We start from the raw sequence: 14,328 nt of genomic DNA, 5'->3' as shown, positions 1-14,328 counted from the left end.
AAGTCACTCGTATTGCAGGTAAATTTATTTGGTTCAAGAAAAAGCTTTTTTGGGAGCTGCCGGCTGCCGGCCGCGATGCGCAATGCTGAGCCTTTCCCTCGAGGGACAGCGGTTGTTGAAACCGAAACCGCCCCCCGCACGCTGGTTCCGAACGACGCTTTCGTCGCTCTGTCTCTCTCGCACCCCCGGGTGACGCCCCACGAGTGCGAGAGAGGCAGAGCGACGTTCGGAATGAGCCGCGCGGAGAGCCATAAAGCGCCGCCCCGTTTATATTCCTAGATGATTAGAAGCGGATCTCCGCCGCATCCTCCGTCACGCCGACCAGAAGCCGGCCTCTGTCTCACTCGCACCCACGGGACGACCCACCAGTGCGGCAGAGAGACAGCGACCGAAGCGACTCTCGGAATCAGCCTGCAGAGCGAGTTCACCGCTTCGGGCCTTCGGGTTATTCGGCGCGTGTGCAGCGCGCGGCCGCAACGCACGCCAATATTTCCGCGACGATGCGCGCGTGTGTGTGTGAGAGTGCGCGTGTGTGCGCGTGCGCAGACTTTCTCGCCCAGCAGGGAGTTGACGCGAGTGCAGCAATGTTGCCGCTGGCGCCGCTGGCTGGGACGTTTTTCGGGCCCTTTCTGGCTTGTTTGTTAAAAGATAACAACAATGACCACCCTCGCCGGTCTTGGAGCGTGAACAAAGAGGCTGGGTGCCCTGCACCGTAAGTGCTGCGGCAGCCCGCTGCAGCCGCGCAGAACACGAAAGCGAGACCGCGCGGCGAAAACGGACAACGGAAAACGGGCAGGCGGGAGATTTAAAACGAGGGAGAAAAGAGAGGCTGGACAGGAAGAGTGACTAGATGGTGCGGCGTGGGATCGCGCCATCGCGGGTACCTCGCGAGCACCACGGCGGCAGTAAAGCACGGGCACGGACGCAGCGGCGCGGCAGGCGTAGGGCAGGCGTAGCAGCAGGCGTAGCAGCCGCCTGCTTCCGAGCAGTCCTGCTGCCGCTTGCTGCTGCTGTCGTCGCAGTGTCGTGGCTCCGTCTCTCTCGCACTCACGGCCCGAGAGAGGGACAGAGCGACGACACTCTGTTCGGAGTCACTACACTATGGTTACAGGCTGCAGGAAGGAAGTGCCCCCGTGTGTCATGTCGCTGTCTCCGTCGCACACGTGCTGGCCACCGCCATGTACGGCCGCGGGCTGGACGCGGGCCACCTGCCTCCATGGAGGCCCCCACGGCCCCACGGCGGCGGTGGGGGTTCCTCTCTTTCTCTCTTTCTCCCGACCCCATGCTCGAGCAAACCCGAGAGGCCGCCACCGCCGCGCTTTGGAGTAATTGCGCACAATCTGCCATTTTTCTCATTTTCTGTGCGATAAAAATCGGGTTGGACTAGAGCGAGCGCACCGTCCTGTGAGTGTAGGTCTGTGTGTGTCTGTGTGTGTGGGTGAGTGAGAAGGAAAAGGAGGAGGGGGCGTGATGCGCGCGTGTGTCCGGTGGAAGCTCTGTCCGCTCATTAAGAAGGGCTCGGTGGGGCCTGACGGCTCCGGTGTCTGCCCTCCGCCCCTCCGGACTCCACCTTCGCTTCGCCAAGCTTTGCAAGCTTGCAGTGGCGCGGCGGCAGCGAGCAGCCAGTGCCCGCGGCCAGTGTCGCCTTGGTGCCGGTTTGGAGAGACGGTTTCGTCGCCCAGCTTCCCTGTCACTCTGACTGTCTCACACTCGCAGAGCGTCGCGAACGGGTGCGAGAGAGACGCTCTGTTGGGAATGATCCGCTGCGGCCTGCTGCGGGTCCGCGCTCCCATTGTTGAGCTTAGCTTCCCCACACCGACGGCCGCGTCGCCTCGCGTGCGCGTGCACGGCGTGCGCACAGCGTGCCGGTACACGATGCTGCCCAAGTTTGCACGCTCGCTGCGCCCGCTCCGTCGCTCCCTCTCGCTCGCACCCCTCCGGGACGCCCCACGAGTGCGAGAGAGACGGCGACTTGCCGATGCCCCGCGGCGTGAGCCTAGACCCCCGCGCGGCCCGGTTGGCCCGGAAGGCCCTCTTACATCACGCGAGATGAGGATTCAAATTCATGGTGAGGCGTAAGCCCTCCTAGCCACTGACGTTCATTCGGCCGCCGTCACAACACTTGAGTGATTCCACATCTAGGGAGCTCATAACACTTTTGGAGCGAGCTGGGCCAAAATATCCCGTATTTTGACCCTGTCCCGCTCTGTGTGCGAAAGTCTGCTGTGTGCTCCTAGTTCCTAGATTTGATATCACTGATTCGGCGTGTCGCCCCACCGCCCCAATATCCCCGGTCGATGGGAGGCGCGGCTGCAATGCCATATATGTCCCTACGCCGGAATCGGGTGATCAGAGGAAGCCCCGCTCGTCGAGTGCTGTCGGGTTCCGCCACCTGCGGTATTTACGATTTCCTCTGGCCAATCCCTGCGTACGTAATGTTTTAATCAGCGCAGAGATAGGCGTCGCGGTTCACAAGTGCAGTTCTGCCGAAGCCGCACCGCACCACGCCGCGGCCCCCACTCCGCCGCGCCCAGAGCGGGCAGCGGCAGCGGGCCCCGAGCGACGCGGACGCGGCCTCTTCACCTTATGAGGCATTCGCCTCGACGCATCGCTGAGCCGCGCCGTCGGGTTTGTTGGGTAGGGATTACGGCGCCCTGCTGCGGCGCTGCGCCCCGGATTGAGAGCCCATAACGAAGTGGAGGCGGGGGCGCGGACTTCCCCGAAAAAAAGGGGGGGGAGGGGGTGATGCCCGTGGTGGGTTTGTAGTAAGGACATCCAAATGTTATTTATATTTATATATTGATGTACAAAGGATGAAGAATACATCCACAGAATAAGATATAATTTCTCTTTACAAAATTAAGAAGTCTAATTTATAACATATACAGAGGACAAAGAAGAGTGCATTCTAATACAATGTCCAGTTTCTCTTTAGAAGATATAGAGGTAAATTCATGTTTTCTGTACAGTAAATCTTAATTTTCAAATATTACCATTTACAAAGATAATGTTGTTGCAACATTGTTTGTTTGATTTCAGAGTACATCGGATGAATACCAGTCGACGAGAGGGAAAATGCCATTGGCTTATCAGTCCCAAATGTAACATTAAGCCAAAAATAAAATTGGCTTCAGCAAATAAAGGAATTGCGAATTTGGTGACTAGATTTGTGTGTACAGCTTTCTTGATGCCACTCTTGTCAAACCACATATGAAAAGCACATAATAGAACAACCCAATACAGTTGTACTCTAGGATTACACTGAAATCATGGTAAGTATAGACAAACATGTCTAACAGTACATTGTAAAAATAAGCATGTAACTATACAAATAGAAAGACAGAACATTGTCAAACAATGCTATGCCTCAATGGCGTCGAACTATATACATACACTACAGATTCACATCATCACTTCTGTCGTAACCTTACTTATCCCATAGTCCTAATTCTTTCATTTTGGTTTGGAAGTATTTCTCCAGCACTGTAGCACACCTATAGTACTCAGTATCTGGAGAGTTATACAGACGACAATTTGTGAAAATTCTGGTCATGTCTGCTATAAACAACCTCCTTGACACATAGTAGTGAGATTTGATGCGATCAGCCATAGTCTTCAGATCTACGAGACAAAAGATTCCATGTTCAGGATGGCTGTAAATGTATTATTATCATTGCTTATCTGAGAAATTGCTTACCCATGGGAAACTTGATGTGCTCATAATAATCAGGAACTTCATTCTTGTCTACAGGCTTGAGGAAAGGCCAAGCAGAATTATGGCCCTTGATCTGTGAACAAAACAAGAAACAAAATAAAAAATTACCAGTAAAATTTTGTCAGAAATATTTCTAGTGAACTCCAGGATAAGAGAGTGAAAGCTCACAGTGTTCAGAACTTGACGTAAGGTCTGTTGCAGGGTCTCATGGTCATGACTTTCTTCTGGAGAGTGTTGCAGAGCACGTGTAGAACGAGCAGCAGGTTTCCAACCAGTCTCCAGTATGCCAGGTATACTTTCAACAGGAATACTACGAACGCCATCTCGGAAACATGTTAAGCCCGGGTGCACTTTCTGAACTTCTTGCTGTCGTTGTTCAATTAACTTCTTGATGATCTATAGCAAAAAGGGGGTCAGTGTCAAGACATGCTTACTATTAAATAACAGTCAGCAACAATAAATGATGTTTGTACCTCTTTCTGTTTACGAACAACAGCAGTAAATTCAGTGTACACTATTCTAGGGTCAATTTCACAATGCATCAATGCTGCTCCTTCATAGTCCTTAATGTAGCCTTGATAAAATTGGCGAGGCAGTCTTATATCTTTACTGAACCCTTGCTTCTTGAAGTAGCCTGACAACAAAAACAAAATAATAATGAATAATAATAATAACAGTCCTACTTTCCAAGGAGCTGCTAGTTACCAAAGATCTTACCAATAGCAAACTCATCACCAAATGTCAAGAAATGTAAAACATTTTTCCGGATGTGGTAGTCTTTTAGATGATTCATCAAATGAGTACCATATCCTTTAACTTGTTCATTAGATGTCACAGCTAAAAATACTATTTCTGTGAAACCTTGTTCAGGGAACATACGGAAACATATACCACCAATTGCACGATTATCCTTTATCAGTGCTAGAGTTCTGTGCTTTCTGCAACATGAATTTATTTTAGTTAATTTCTGCTCAGGTGTTAAAGAGTAAGGTACATATTAAGGTTGGCTCTGCGGCTAACTCGATTACAAAAAGAAGAAAAACGGAAACTTACGGATCAAACACTAGTCGAGTAATGTATTCTTTTGGCATACGGGGAAGCTGATGTGAGAAGACATTTTGAAGAGCAATCAGCCAAAGCATAGTTTGCTTTGAGACAGATTGAGATAAGGAATTTCCAACAACATGGAAACGTATTAGGCCTTTGGATTCCTCCACCTTGACAGCTGCATCCCGAGGAGCATTTTCCGGAAAAACTGAGTGCTGCTTAAAGGGGTAAAAAAAGTTTAATAAAAAAAATGTTTTATTGCAAACATATGTGAGTACTGTTTGCTAAGAAATCTATTTCTTTTCAACTAACTAACCTCTGGTCCTGCCATACAACTAGGATCATTGATAGTGGCTATGATTTGAGCAATAGTTTGATCAGAAATATCTTCTATACTGTCTTCAAGCCGAGCACGCTTGGCATGTTGATCTGACAGTGTCCTAAAAAAACACCAAAAGGCTTTAAAAATTTGTTTGATGAAACAGACAAACAAACAGAGATCAGAACTCATTTGGTCTTACCCTGTCTCAGATCTGGCATGCTTTTTTCCAACTCCAGGTGTTAAATTGATTGTAGTAAATTGATCCTTATCATTGGGCAGAACCATAAGCTTTTCAAACTCTCCTGGTCTTCGTGCATTTGTTGCTATTTTAAAAAATATAGAAAAAACTGTTAGAACTCTATTGTGAAAATACACACCAAGTAATTGGAAATGAAAACAAAAAATGGTTGAATTTACTACTTGCCTCCAGGCTGCAAATGAGCCAAATGGGGAGGAAGCTCTAGTTTGAAATCCACATCCCAAATGGGAGAGTTGGGAGAGTAAACTTCATCCTCTAGCTGAGCCAAGAACCTATTACCCAAATTGTTGGTTAAACAGACAAACACACAGAAAAAAAAGTCCACTAATGAATGATTGTTAGTCTATCTACGATCTATTAACGATCACGATCTTTATCTAAGATAGATAAATAGATAAATAAATAAATACAGGACAGGTCAAAAAACAAAACCCTTACCTGGGGAAGTTATTGAGAACAAGGTAGCGCTTTTCCATAGGCATACGGCTTTTCTCATTCTTAATTTTTTCTTTTAATTGTCGTCGTACAGATCGAAAAACATATCTAAGTAATGATCGACCAAACACTTGTGTAGTCTCAGAATGAGGGAAAGAATCACAAAATGCAGGAATGTGACAAAACACAAGCCATCTAAAATAAAGACAATAGCAGGTGTGAGTTAAAATGGTTGAAGTTTACTATTTAAAAACATACCAGCAACAAACTTACCTTGTGAAATGAATTTTGTATAGACTGAAGTCTTCATTTGAAACCGTGTTCTTTTTAACACTGGGAGATTCAAAATTCCAATGATTCAAACAGTGCAAAAACATCTTGGCCAAGTCCGACATTGTAGAATATTCCTAAATAATTGTTTAAAATTGTTAGTTATAGTGAAACTTAAGATTATATTGCACAGGTACACATGATACCAAAAATTCACATTTACCCTTTGAGTGGTGTTGGCAAACTTCAGCAGTACAAAATTAGAAACAGCTCGATGAATACTTGGAGTTTCAAATGGTGGTTGTCCTAGAGGTCCTTCAGATGTTGATGGTGTTGTTTTGGTCATGATACATTTCCGCAAGAGCTACAAAAATAGGATTAAAATTAAATTGACGAACAACATGTGCATGTGACAAATAATGTTATCAATGTAAAAGGCAAGATGCAGGAAAAAGGAGAGAAATACCTTGAAAAGATAATAATAAACTCGTTTTGTCTCTTCGTCTTCCTCTTTATGCATGGCCATAAAAATATTTTCGACATCCACAACCATACCAAGTAACTTATTCAGTTCATTTTCATCCAGTGATTCGAGATGCGTAACGTGAGAGCCTGCAAAAGGGGCAGAATGATTAGTAATGGGAATTCACTCACAGAGACCATTCAAAAACAGTCTATTTGGGTACTTACGTAAGTCATGGGTACAGCTACGGCAAGGATCTGTGAAATTTGCAAGCGGCTGGGATGCATCCGCTCTAGGTGAACGGGCAAGAGGTGTGGGAGCTTTCCATCCATTGCATTTACAGGTATCAGCCTAAGAATATGACATCATTAACTCAGCATAACTCCAGCATAACAAAGCCAAAATAGAACAAGAAATTCTAATAAGCAAACACTTGGAAAGCCTTACCTGGCAAGCTGAATAAATAGCCAATTTAAGAAACTTTTTACTATGTGGCCAGTTGAACACCTGTTTCTTTCGCTGTTGTATCCTCTGGACATTGTTGTTTGGACGGGGAACTTGATCTCCTTGGCTTGACGCTTGAGAACTGACTACTCCTCCAACACCAGTTCTAGCTGCTTCCTCAGTGGAGCTAGTTCCTGGCTCAGGGGTTGTTACCCCACTACTAGACATCATATTGTTGTAAGCTTTGTGTCTTCAGTAAGACCACAGATGAACAAACTCATACAATCATATTCCTTCCATTAAGCCTGAGAAATCACCTGAAAAACCAAATCGAAAAACCAAATTTGAGCAAATAACAAATAACTCAGACGAGCATATTTTTAATAAAGTCTACAATTAAAAACAAAAACAAAAATAAACTGTTGGGAGGATAATAAACAATGAAATAATAGATAAAACAAGGTTAGGGCACCGGTTCAATATATAAAAGTCACTTGAAAAGTGACCTTTTAACGACTTGAAGGAGAAGGAAGTTAAACCCATACAATGAGTAAATAAATAAGAACCTATTGGAAGGATCCTAAACCGTGGAATACTCACAAAAGAGAAATTTGAAGCATACTACCAAAACAAAACTAACGAATTTGAATATTTACTGACGCCATATTTGTTTTCGCAGGCGTGGCGTAGATCCATGACCACCAACCTCATGAACGAAATTAATAACCAACAGGGATCAATGAACAATATAATAGTTTCAAAAACCGATCCCCTTCAATAAAACGTTTCATGTGGTTCTTATTTCATTGCAAATGCGCTCGGTTGTTTTCGTTAGCGAGAGGAGAAATTTTGGTGATTGGGAGTAAGGTTTGGAATGTTAGCAGCTTGGGAGCAGGGACCGCGCAAAATTTGATTCGAATTACTGTCTTGTTCAACTAAGGAGGTTTGCTGTAGATGGTCCAACTTATGTTTCATGACCATGACAAATAAAAGTTGCTGAGAATGAATATTGAGTATCCTTTTATTCCAGTTGTTATGATTTGCAATGAGCCAGTATCACACACAAAGTATTATTAGGGTCTACTGCTCCACTACATTGGTTAACAAATTGTAATTAAATAATAAACTTAAAGATGATAATTTTGTTTCTCTTCCATTCATGCAATAAGAACGAAAAACACAGAAAACATAAGACTTAAATAATATCACAAGAAAAGAAGGGGACGAAAACAGATGAGGTGAAAGTATTATTATCATGAAATTATTTTAACTCATTAGCAAATCTTTCCCAAACTTAGCTACCCACATACATACAAACAAAATGAAGACCTTTAATCTACAAAATAAGGTAATGATCAAACTAAGTTTCACAGCCAAGTCTCCTTGCTCTTCAATGCTTTCATTAAAAGTACAAAGAGGATAAGATAGAAAGAACAAAAAATTTATGATTCCTGAAGAAAATAGCATTTTCTCCAAGATGACGAACAGTGCATTACCTATATTTTGTAGAACAGTGAGAAAGAAGACCTCTTTCCGTATGTTTAAAACAAATTGGCAGCATTTTGCTACATGTTTTGAAGTTTTAACTCAAGTTATTCACACATAAGGAAACAGACACTGATTACAAGTAATAAATTTTAGGTTTAATGTTACAAGAAACTCTAACAGAACATGACCATTATTGAGTGATTGTTAAAAGCACTGCTGCACACAGCATAGACAGAATAATTTAATAAAAGAGAAGGTGAAACATGATACAAATAAAGAAGATGATTTTTCAATGTGGTTCTGATGTAGACGAATCATAATTATGGCTTGCTGATGATGCAGACTGGGCACTTTGGTTTTGAGGTCTTGGGCTGTCAGTGTGTCTCGAACTTCTGCTTATGTCTGATGGACTCACGATGACAGACTGAGTTCGAACATCATCAGGAGGTCTAGGTGAGTGATGTCTAGCACATTCCTGTGCTGTCTGCAATGGAAAGAGAAAACACCACAAAGTTAGGAAGCTCCAATTTATGAAATAATGATTGAAAATAAAGAAAAATATTGCCTTACTGGGGTCTTTCCTGCGCTTTGCACTCTACGTCGTGCCCACTTAAACTGTTCCATGAGCTCATGCTGTGCCTCCAGGCTGTCAATACAGGATATACACACTGTTTTGGGAAGTGGATCATTGGGATTCACCTGCGGCAGACGAGAGTCCAGGAAATGTCAAAGCTGTCCATAACATAACCTCAAAGCACCTTGAAAGGCACACATAAACAAGCCATTACAGGGCCGGCGCTAACCCCTACTTACCGTTATCGGGAGATAAACGTTAATCTTTTGAGCCAATTGCATCTGTACGCCCTCATCTCCGTAGATGTGAACGACAAAACGGTTCATCCTTGAACAGAGGCGACAAATAAACCCTGTGATCACAGCTTTGTCGTCGCTCCCCATTTTCACGGGTTTCTAGCCCACAGCAGGCGTAGAAAAAACAGGTGAGAGAGAACACAAACGGCGACGTTAATGAAATCAACCGACAAGAAGCTTCGGGGATTCATACAACTGGAAGAAAAGCGGAATTACAAAATTGACTTGTTCGTTGGCAGCCTGTGGGCTTCCATCTCCCCTCCGCTCCCGCTATGCTTCCCTCCCTCCCTCCCCGTCCCTCCCCCTCCTCCCACACTCCCCACTTGCTACACTTGCTCCTCTCCACCGCAACTCTTGCCACTGTGTGCACCAACCGGTGCCCCTTTCCTTTTTGTACTGTTGCGTATTTTGAACTTGCTCGACGAATTTCCAGTGATCCTATGCTGAGTGCCTCGCGCTTTTAGCAAATGATACCTTTACTTTATTTTCACCCCTGCCCCTGCCACAGGCTAGGGTAAGCGTCTGCTCTTCACGGGCAGCCCTACACGCCACTGGAAGGAACTAGAAGGAACCCGCTGCTGTTGGTTCCGTTCCTGACAGTGACGTCACTGACACGTCACTGACACGTCAGTGATGTGAGGAGTGAGGACCGCGCGGCCGGCCTGTCACTTTCAGCGCGTTTTGTCGGACACTCCTCCCTCGAAAGCGACGCCGTGCCGCTGGGGGCTGATTCCGAACCGTGCTTCACAGCACTGTCTCTCTCGCACTCTAGGGGCTGCCCGGGAGGGTGCGAGAGAGACAGCGTGCTGCGTGTCCTACTCCGGGACTCCGGGAAGGAAGCCTGGCGCTGACGGGCGTCTCCGCGCTGCACTCCAGGCGCGCTGCTCCGCGTAGCTACGCTCCGGGGCGGCGTGGGGTGGGGCGGGGCGAGGCGGGGCGGGGCGCCAGCCCAGGGGCGGTACCGGCGGTACCGGCGCGGCGACGGGGGCGGCACGGTGGCGCGGTGGCGCGGCACGGACGGGCGGACGGGCGGGTAAGTAAACCCATCGCATGCGACGTGAATGCGCCGCGATGCGCGCCAGCACGTCCTTATTTTATTGCATATTGGCTGGGCCCGGCACGGCCCCGCGCTGCACGGCGCCCCGCCCCGCCCGACACGTTAATGGCGGCAGCTGCTAGCCACAAAACTTACCTCGTAAAAATGCATATTGGTTTCCATACATAATTCGGCGCGGTCCTCCCGGCTCCGCGGGGCTCCGCGGGTTGAGCCCTCGGCGGCCCTCGGCCATCGCGCCGGTCTAACGAGGTCCGCTCTACTCAGGACTCGGGAGAGCCCGCCAGCCCGCCAGCCCGCCACGGCGCGCCCTTGAGAGGGGTGGAGGTGCGAAGCGGTGCGAAGCGACTACCCCCGGCCCAGCCCGGCCCGGCCGAGAGCGATGCCGGAGACTCGTTTCGACCCTCTGTCTCTCTCGCACTCCCGCGGACGCCCCATGAGTGCGACTGAGATGGAAGACTCTTCGGAGTGAGTCTGCAGTACCGTTCCAGCATGGTCCCATCTTCCAGCGGCTTCCAGCTCGGTTAATAGGGCCTTCGACTACCCTGAGGGTTCCCTCCAGCCAGACCCATCTGCCGCGGAGCCGTGGAGCTCCTCCCGCTGATGGCGTGCAGGGCCACGCGCAAACCCGCCACGCCTTTTTCGAAAGTTTGGGACAGGTGTCGGAGCGAGTGTCAGTGCGCGTGACGCGGCAGGCGTCGCGTACAGTGCACCAGTCGGCACCAGCGTGTGGAGACTGGGCCGCCCGCGTCCTCCAAGCACGCGGTGCGCCCCACATTGACGGCGGGCTTTGACGGCGGGCCTTGACGGCCGCCTTCTCTCCGGAAAGGAATTTGTCCGCCGCGCTCCCCGCCGCCCCGCGCTGTTCCGCCTGGCACCTGCGCCACCGTGGCGCCGCCATGGCGCCGCCGGCCCGATCCATACGTCCTGTTATCGAGACGATTTTCTGCAAAGGAGTTCCCCGCCGAGCAATAACGGGCCTGCAGCTGGTTCCACGGCCCCTGCACGCTTCCCCTCCCCCACCCTCCCTCCCCCCGCCTCCCCACGCTGCAACACTCCAACTACCCCGCGAGGTACCCCGTCACCGAGCCTGATTGTCACAGAGCGCTTGTTGGTGAAGCAATGTGTCACCGCGCACCTCTTCGGAGACGCCTCAAACCAACCCGGACTCATTTGCACGTGCGTTGGTTCTCTTTGCAGCCCTTGCTCCACGCTGGGGGAAAACAAAACAACCTCTTCTCTGTTTATTTGCTTTCGCGGCCTATTTCTTTTCTATCTTCAACGGGCGCCCGATCGGCCTATTCGGTCCGCGGGCCGCGCGCGCCGGCAATGCATGAAATTATTTTGCACGTGCCTGCCGAGCGGTAACGGCTGTCTCCGCCGGGGCCGCGCCGTGCCGCGCCGTGCCGTATCGGGCCCCCGGATTGGGTCGGGGCGTTCTGATTTATCGTTCAAATTCTCTAACACATTCGCGTCTTGCGGGGGCCGTGGGGCCGTGCGCCGCGGCGGGGGAGGGGAGCAGGGGGGCGGGGCGAGACGATTACAGGGGGAATCAGGTGTTCGCCCGAGAAAAATGTGCGAGCCCGGCGACGCTGTTTCGGAAGGGGGCGGCGGCAGGACGGCGGCAGGACGGCGCGCAGGCTTTGGTCGCAGAAAGGAGGAAGATGGATGGCCTGCCCCTCCTGCCCCTCCTCCCTCTCCTCCCCCCACACCGCCGGCGCCTTGCGGATGCAGTGCCCGACCTGCCGTCCAGTGTCTGCCGTGGCCCAGTCTATTTGATTGTCCCCGGACGGACGCCTCCACCGTAATGGTCTTCTTCGTGTTGAACACGACCGGCGGCGCCGTCGGGGGACCAGGGCAGACCAGGGCAGACCGGCGGGCGGGCGACGGTTCTAGCAGCCCTCTGGGCCAGACGACGCGCCGTGCAGCGCAGATTTCCCAACGCACGTCGATTTCTCTTACCAGTGGGGATGCACAGCGAGGATTTTCCAGAAGAATATTCATAAAATGTTTATATTTATATTTTCAGAACAGAAATATGGGTCGGTCAACAGGGACGATGCGTCCAGTTTCGTCCACGAGTTCCCTTCGTCGACTCGACGCAGACAGAGGGCCTTGTCCGACCTACGACCACGGCGACGCCGCTCCCCATAAGACTGCCGGCCGTGGCCCCCGCGCCCCAGGGCCCCACGGCCCCACGGCCCCACGGCCCCACGGCCCCACGGCCCATGGTTGTCCATGGCTGTAACATCAGCGCGCCGGCCGGGGAGTGGCGGCTTTCGGCGGCATGTGGTGCTGAGTGTTCCTGCAGATGTGGCCACCCCGCCTGGACACCAGGCCAGAAGGGCCAGCCTGGGCCAGCCCGGCACACTCACACAAACACGCACACACACACACACACGCACACGCGCGCGCACACAATGGCCGTCTGGCTGCTCGATACTTGCAGAAAGCTGCAAGACACCTTCAAAATAACTTGCTTATTTCCGTTCCTGCCGAGTGGCTTTTGCTTTTGTTCGCCGTCGCCGACGAGCACGGCGAGCACGGCGAGCACGGCGAGCACGGCCACAGCTGCGAGGCGTCGCAATGGCGTCGCGGCGACGGGGCGCCGCCAAGTCGGTTCTTTTCCTTCTGTTGCTTACGTAACCCTCTCGGATATTAATAAAGTTTTGACTGTTAATTCCACCCCGTCCTGGCACGCCTAACCAGGCGGTGCCCCCTTCGCCCCCCCCCCCCCCCCAGGGGGGCTGCCCCTACCCGCTCCTTGCGCAGGAGGCTGTCAGGCCGGGCCGCCTCAAACTGTCTCCTTGCGATAGGATTGCGGCCGCGAGGCTCGGCGAGGCCGCACCGTACCGCCTGCGGTCGACGCGGCCCGAACTGCGGCGCCGGCAATCGGCAGCCGACTCATTACGCTGTCTCTCTCGCACCCCAGTGGGCCGCCCTACAGGTGCGAGAGGGACAGAGCGACTGTACGGAATCAGCCAGCCGTCGATCAGACGAACGAACGCCTATCTAAGTTTGTCGGAAACGGACGGAAACGAGTGGCACCTTGCCGCCGTCGCTTTCTCTCTCGCACTCGAGGAGGAAGGTGAGAGGGAGAGAGATGGCGCGACGGAACGCCGCTGGTGTGGCGGCGGCGGCCAGCGCCGTGAGGGCAGGCAACGCGGCGGACGCGCCTGTCCGGCGGGCCTGCCTATGGCCGCGTCGCAGGCGCTCGAGCCAGGCCGGCCGGCCCGGGAACGCAGGCGGCAGAGGCAGGCGGCAGCGCTGTCGAGATGGTTATCGTCTTGTCGGCACGAAGGCTGCAGGCTGCAGGCCCACGCCCCGCCGGGCCCCTCGCCCCTCGCGTCTGGACAGGCTCCTGCTGGCCAGCATCACCGCCATCACCGCCTCGGCGCGGAGCTGCGGAGCTACACTGAGCAGCAGCCGGGCGGTGCGCGCCGCGCCTGGTTCGTGTCGCGCTGCTCGGGGTGCTCGCGGTGCCCGCGGTGCTCGCAGTGCTCTGGGCTGACGGACAATGCCGCTGTCACAACACCGAGCCCATCAATGGCGTTATTTACCCGGCGAGACTGAAAAACATTTCCAGTTCAAGGAATGCGGGCTTTGCCCCGGACTTATTTGCCCCCTCCTTGCACTCCATTCGCCCTTCCGCGCAGCGTCTCTCTCCCCCCTCTCTCCCCTCTCTCTCGCTCGCTCCCTTCATCTCGCCTCTAAACAACCGGCTACCCTATTCACGGAATTTTACTTACCATGCTAATTTTCATACAGATGACAAAAATCCCACGGCGAACAGGCGAGGCCGGGCGAGGCGGGCGTGACGGCTAGGGCCCCGCCCGGCGCTGGCAGGCCAGCAGGCTGATTCGAAGCAGTGGTTCGTCGCGCTGTCTCTCTCACGCTCACGGGGCGTTCCGTTGGGGTGCGAGAGAGACAGCGCCACGAAAGCACCGCTCGGAAGCAGCGT

The 14,328-nt window shown here is 51.4% G+C and overlaps 2 protein-coding genes across 3 annotated transcripts; both read right to left on the bottom strand.

Moving 5' to 3' along the window:
• Window positions 1-2,780: 2,780 nt before the first annotated feature.
• LOC117643580 (histone acetyltransferase KAT2A) lies at window positions 2,781-7,700 on the bottom strand. 2 transcript variants are annotated; one of them, XM_034382537.1, is made up of 16 exons: window positions 7,556-7,700; window positions 6,959-7,272; window positions 6,739-6,862; window positions 6,515-6,660; window positions 6,272-6,412; window positions 6,052-6,185; window positions 5,782-5,973; window positions 5,509-5,615; window positions 5,284-5,407; window positions 5,079-5,202; window positions 4,769-4,980; window positions 4,433-4,653; window positions 4,189-4,349; window positions 3,884-4,111; window positions 3,698-3,788; window positions 2,781-3,621 (listed from the first exon to the last, which is right to left on the bottom strand). In XM_034382537.1, the coding sequence occupies exons 2-16, from the start codon at window positions 7,184-7,186 to the stop codon at window positions 3,428-3,430; spliced, it is 2,427 nt and encodes an 808-aa protein (XP_034238428.1). In that variant the 5' UTR covers window positions 7,187-7,272; window positions 7,556-7,700; the 3' UTR covers window positions 2,781-3,427. The 2 variants fall into 2 exon arrangements, with proteins under 2 accessions (XP_034238428.1, XP_034238430.1); XM_034382539.1 differs by having other exon boundaries at window positions 4,769-4,977.
• Window positions 7,701-7,958: 258 nt separating this feature from the next.
• LOC117643581 lies at window positions 7,959-9,586 on the bottom strand. The gene is made up of 3 exons (XM_034382540.1): window positions 9,257-9,586; window positions 9,014-9,142; window positions 7,959-8,927 (listed from the first exon to the last, which is right to left on the bottom strand). The coding sequence occupies exons 1-3, from the start codon at window positions 9,398-9,400 to the stop codon at window positions 8,733-8,735; spliced, it is 468 nt and encodes a 155-aa protein (XP_034238431.1). The 5' UTR covers window positions 9,401-9,586; the 3' UTR covers window positions 7,959-8,732.
• Window positions 9,587-14,328: the final 4,742 nt, after the last annotated feature.

The sequence above is a fragment of the Thrips palmi genome, unplaced genomic scaffold (genome assembly GCF_012932325.1).
Source record: "Thrips palmi isolate BJ-2018 unplaced genomic scaffold, TpBJ-2018v1 HiC_scaffold_17, whole genome shotgun sequence".
NCBI lineage: Eukaryota > Metazoa > Arthropoda > Insecta > Thysanoptera > Thripidae > Thrips > Thrips palmi.
This window is presented reverse-complemented; position numbering and strand designations above follow the sequence as displayed.

What these genes read in the sequence shown, in the direction of transcription:
- LOC117643580 (XM_034382537.1), bottom strand. Translation starts at nt 7,186, where the DNA reads ATGATGTCTAGTAGTGGGGTAACAACCCCTGAGCCAGGAACTAGCTCC. An exon ending in GGCTCATTTGCAGCCTGGAG is followed by an intron (nt 5,408 to 5,508) that starts GCAAGTAGTAAA and finishes TTTTTAAAATAG; the next exon opens with CAACAAATGCACGAAGACCA. An exon ending in GCACATCAAGTTTCCCATGG is followed by an intron (nt 3,622 to 3,697) that starts GTAAGCAATTTC and finishes TTTGTCTCGTAG; the next exon opens with ATCTGAAGACTATGGCTGAT.
- LOC117643581 (XM_034382540.1), bottom strand. Translation starts at nt 9,400, where the DNA reads ATGGGGAGCGACGACAAAGCTGTGATCACAGGGTTTATTTGTCGCCTC. An exon ending in ACGTTTATCTCCCGATAACG is followed by an intron (nt 9,143 to 9,256) that starts GTAAGTAGGGGT and finishes CGTCTGCCGCAG; the next exon opens with GTGAATCCCAATGATCCACT. An exon ending in AAAGCGCAGGAAAGACCCCA is followed by an intron (nt 8,928 to 9,013) that starts GTAAGGCAATAT and finishes TTTCCATTGCAG; the next exon opens with ACAGCACAGGAATGTGCTAG.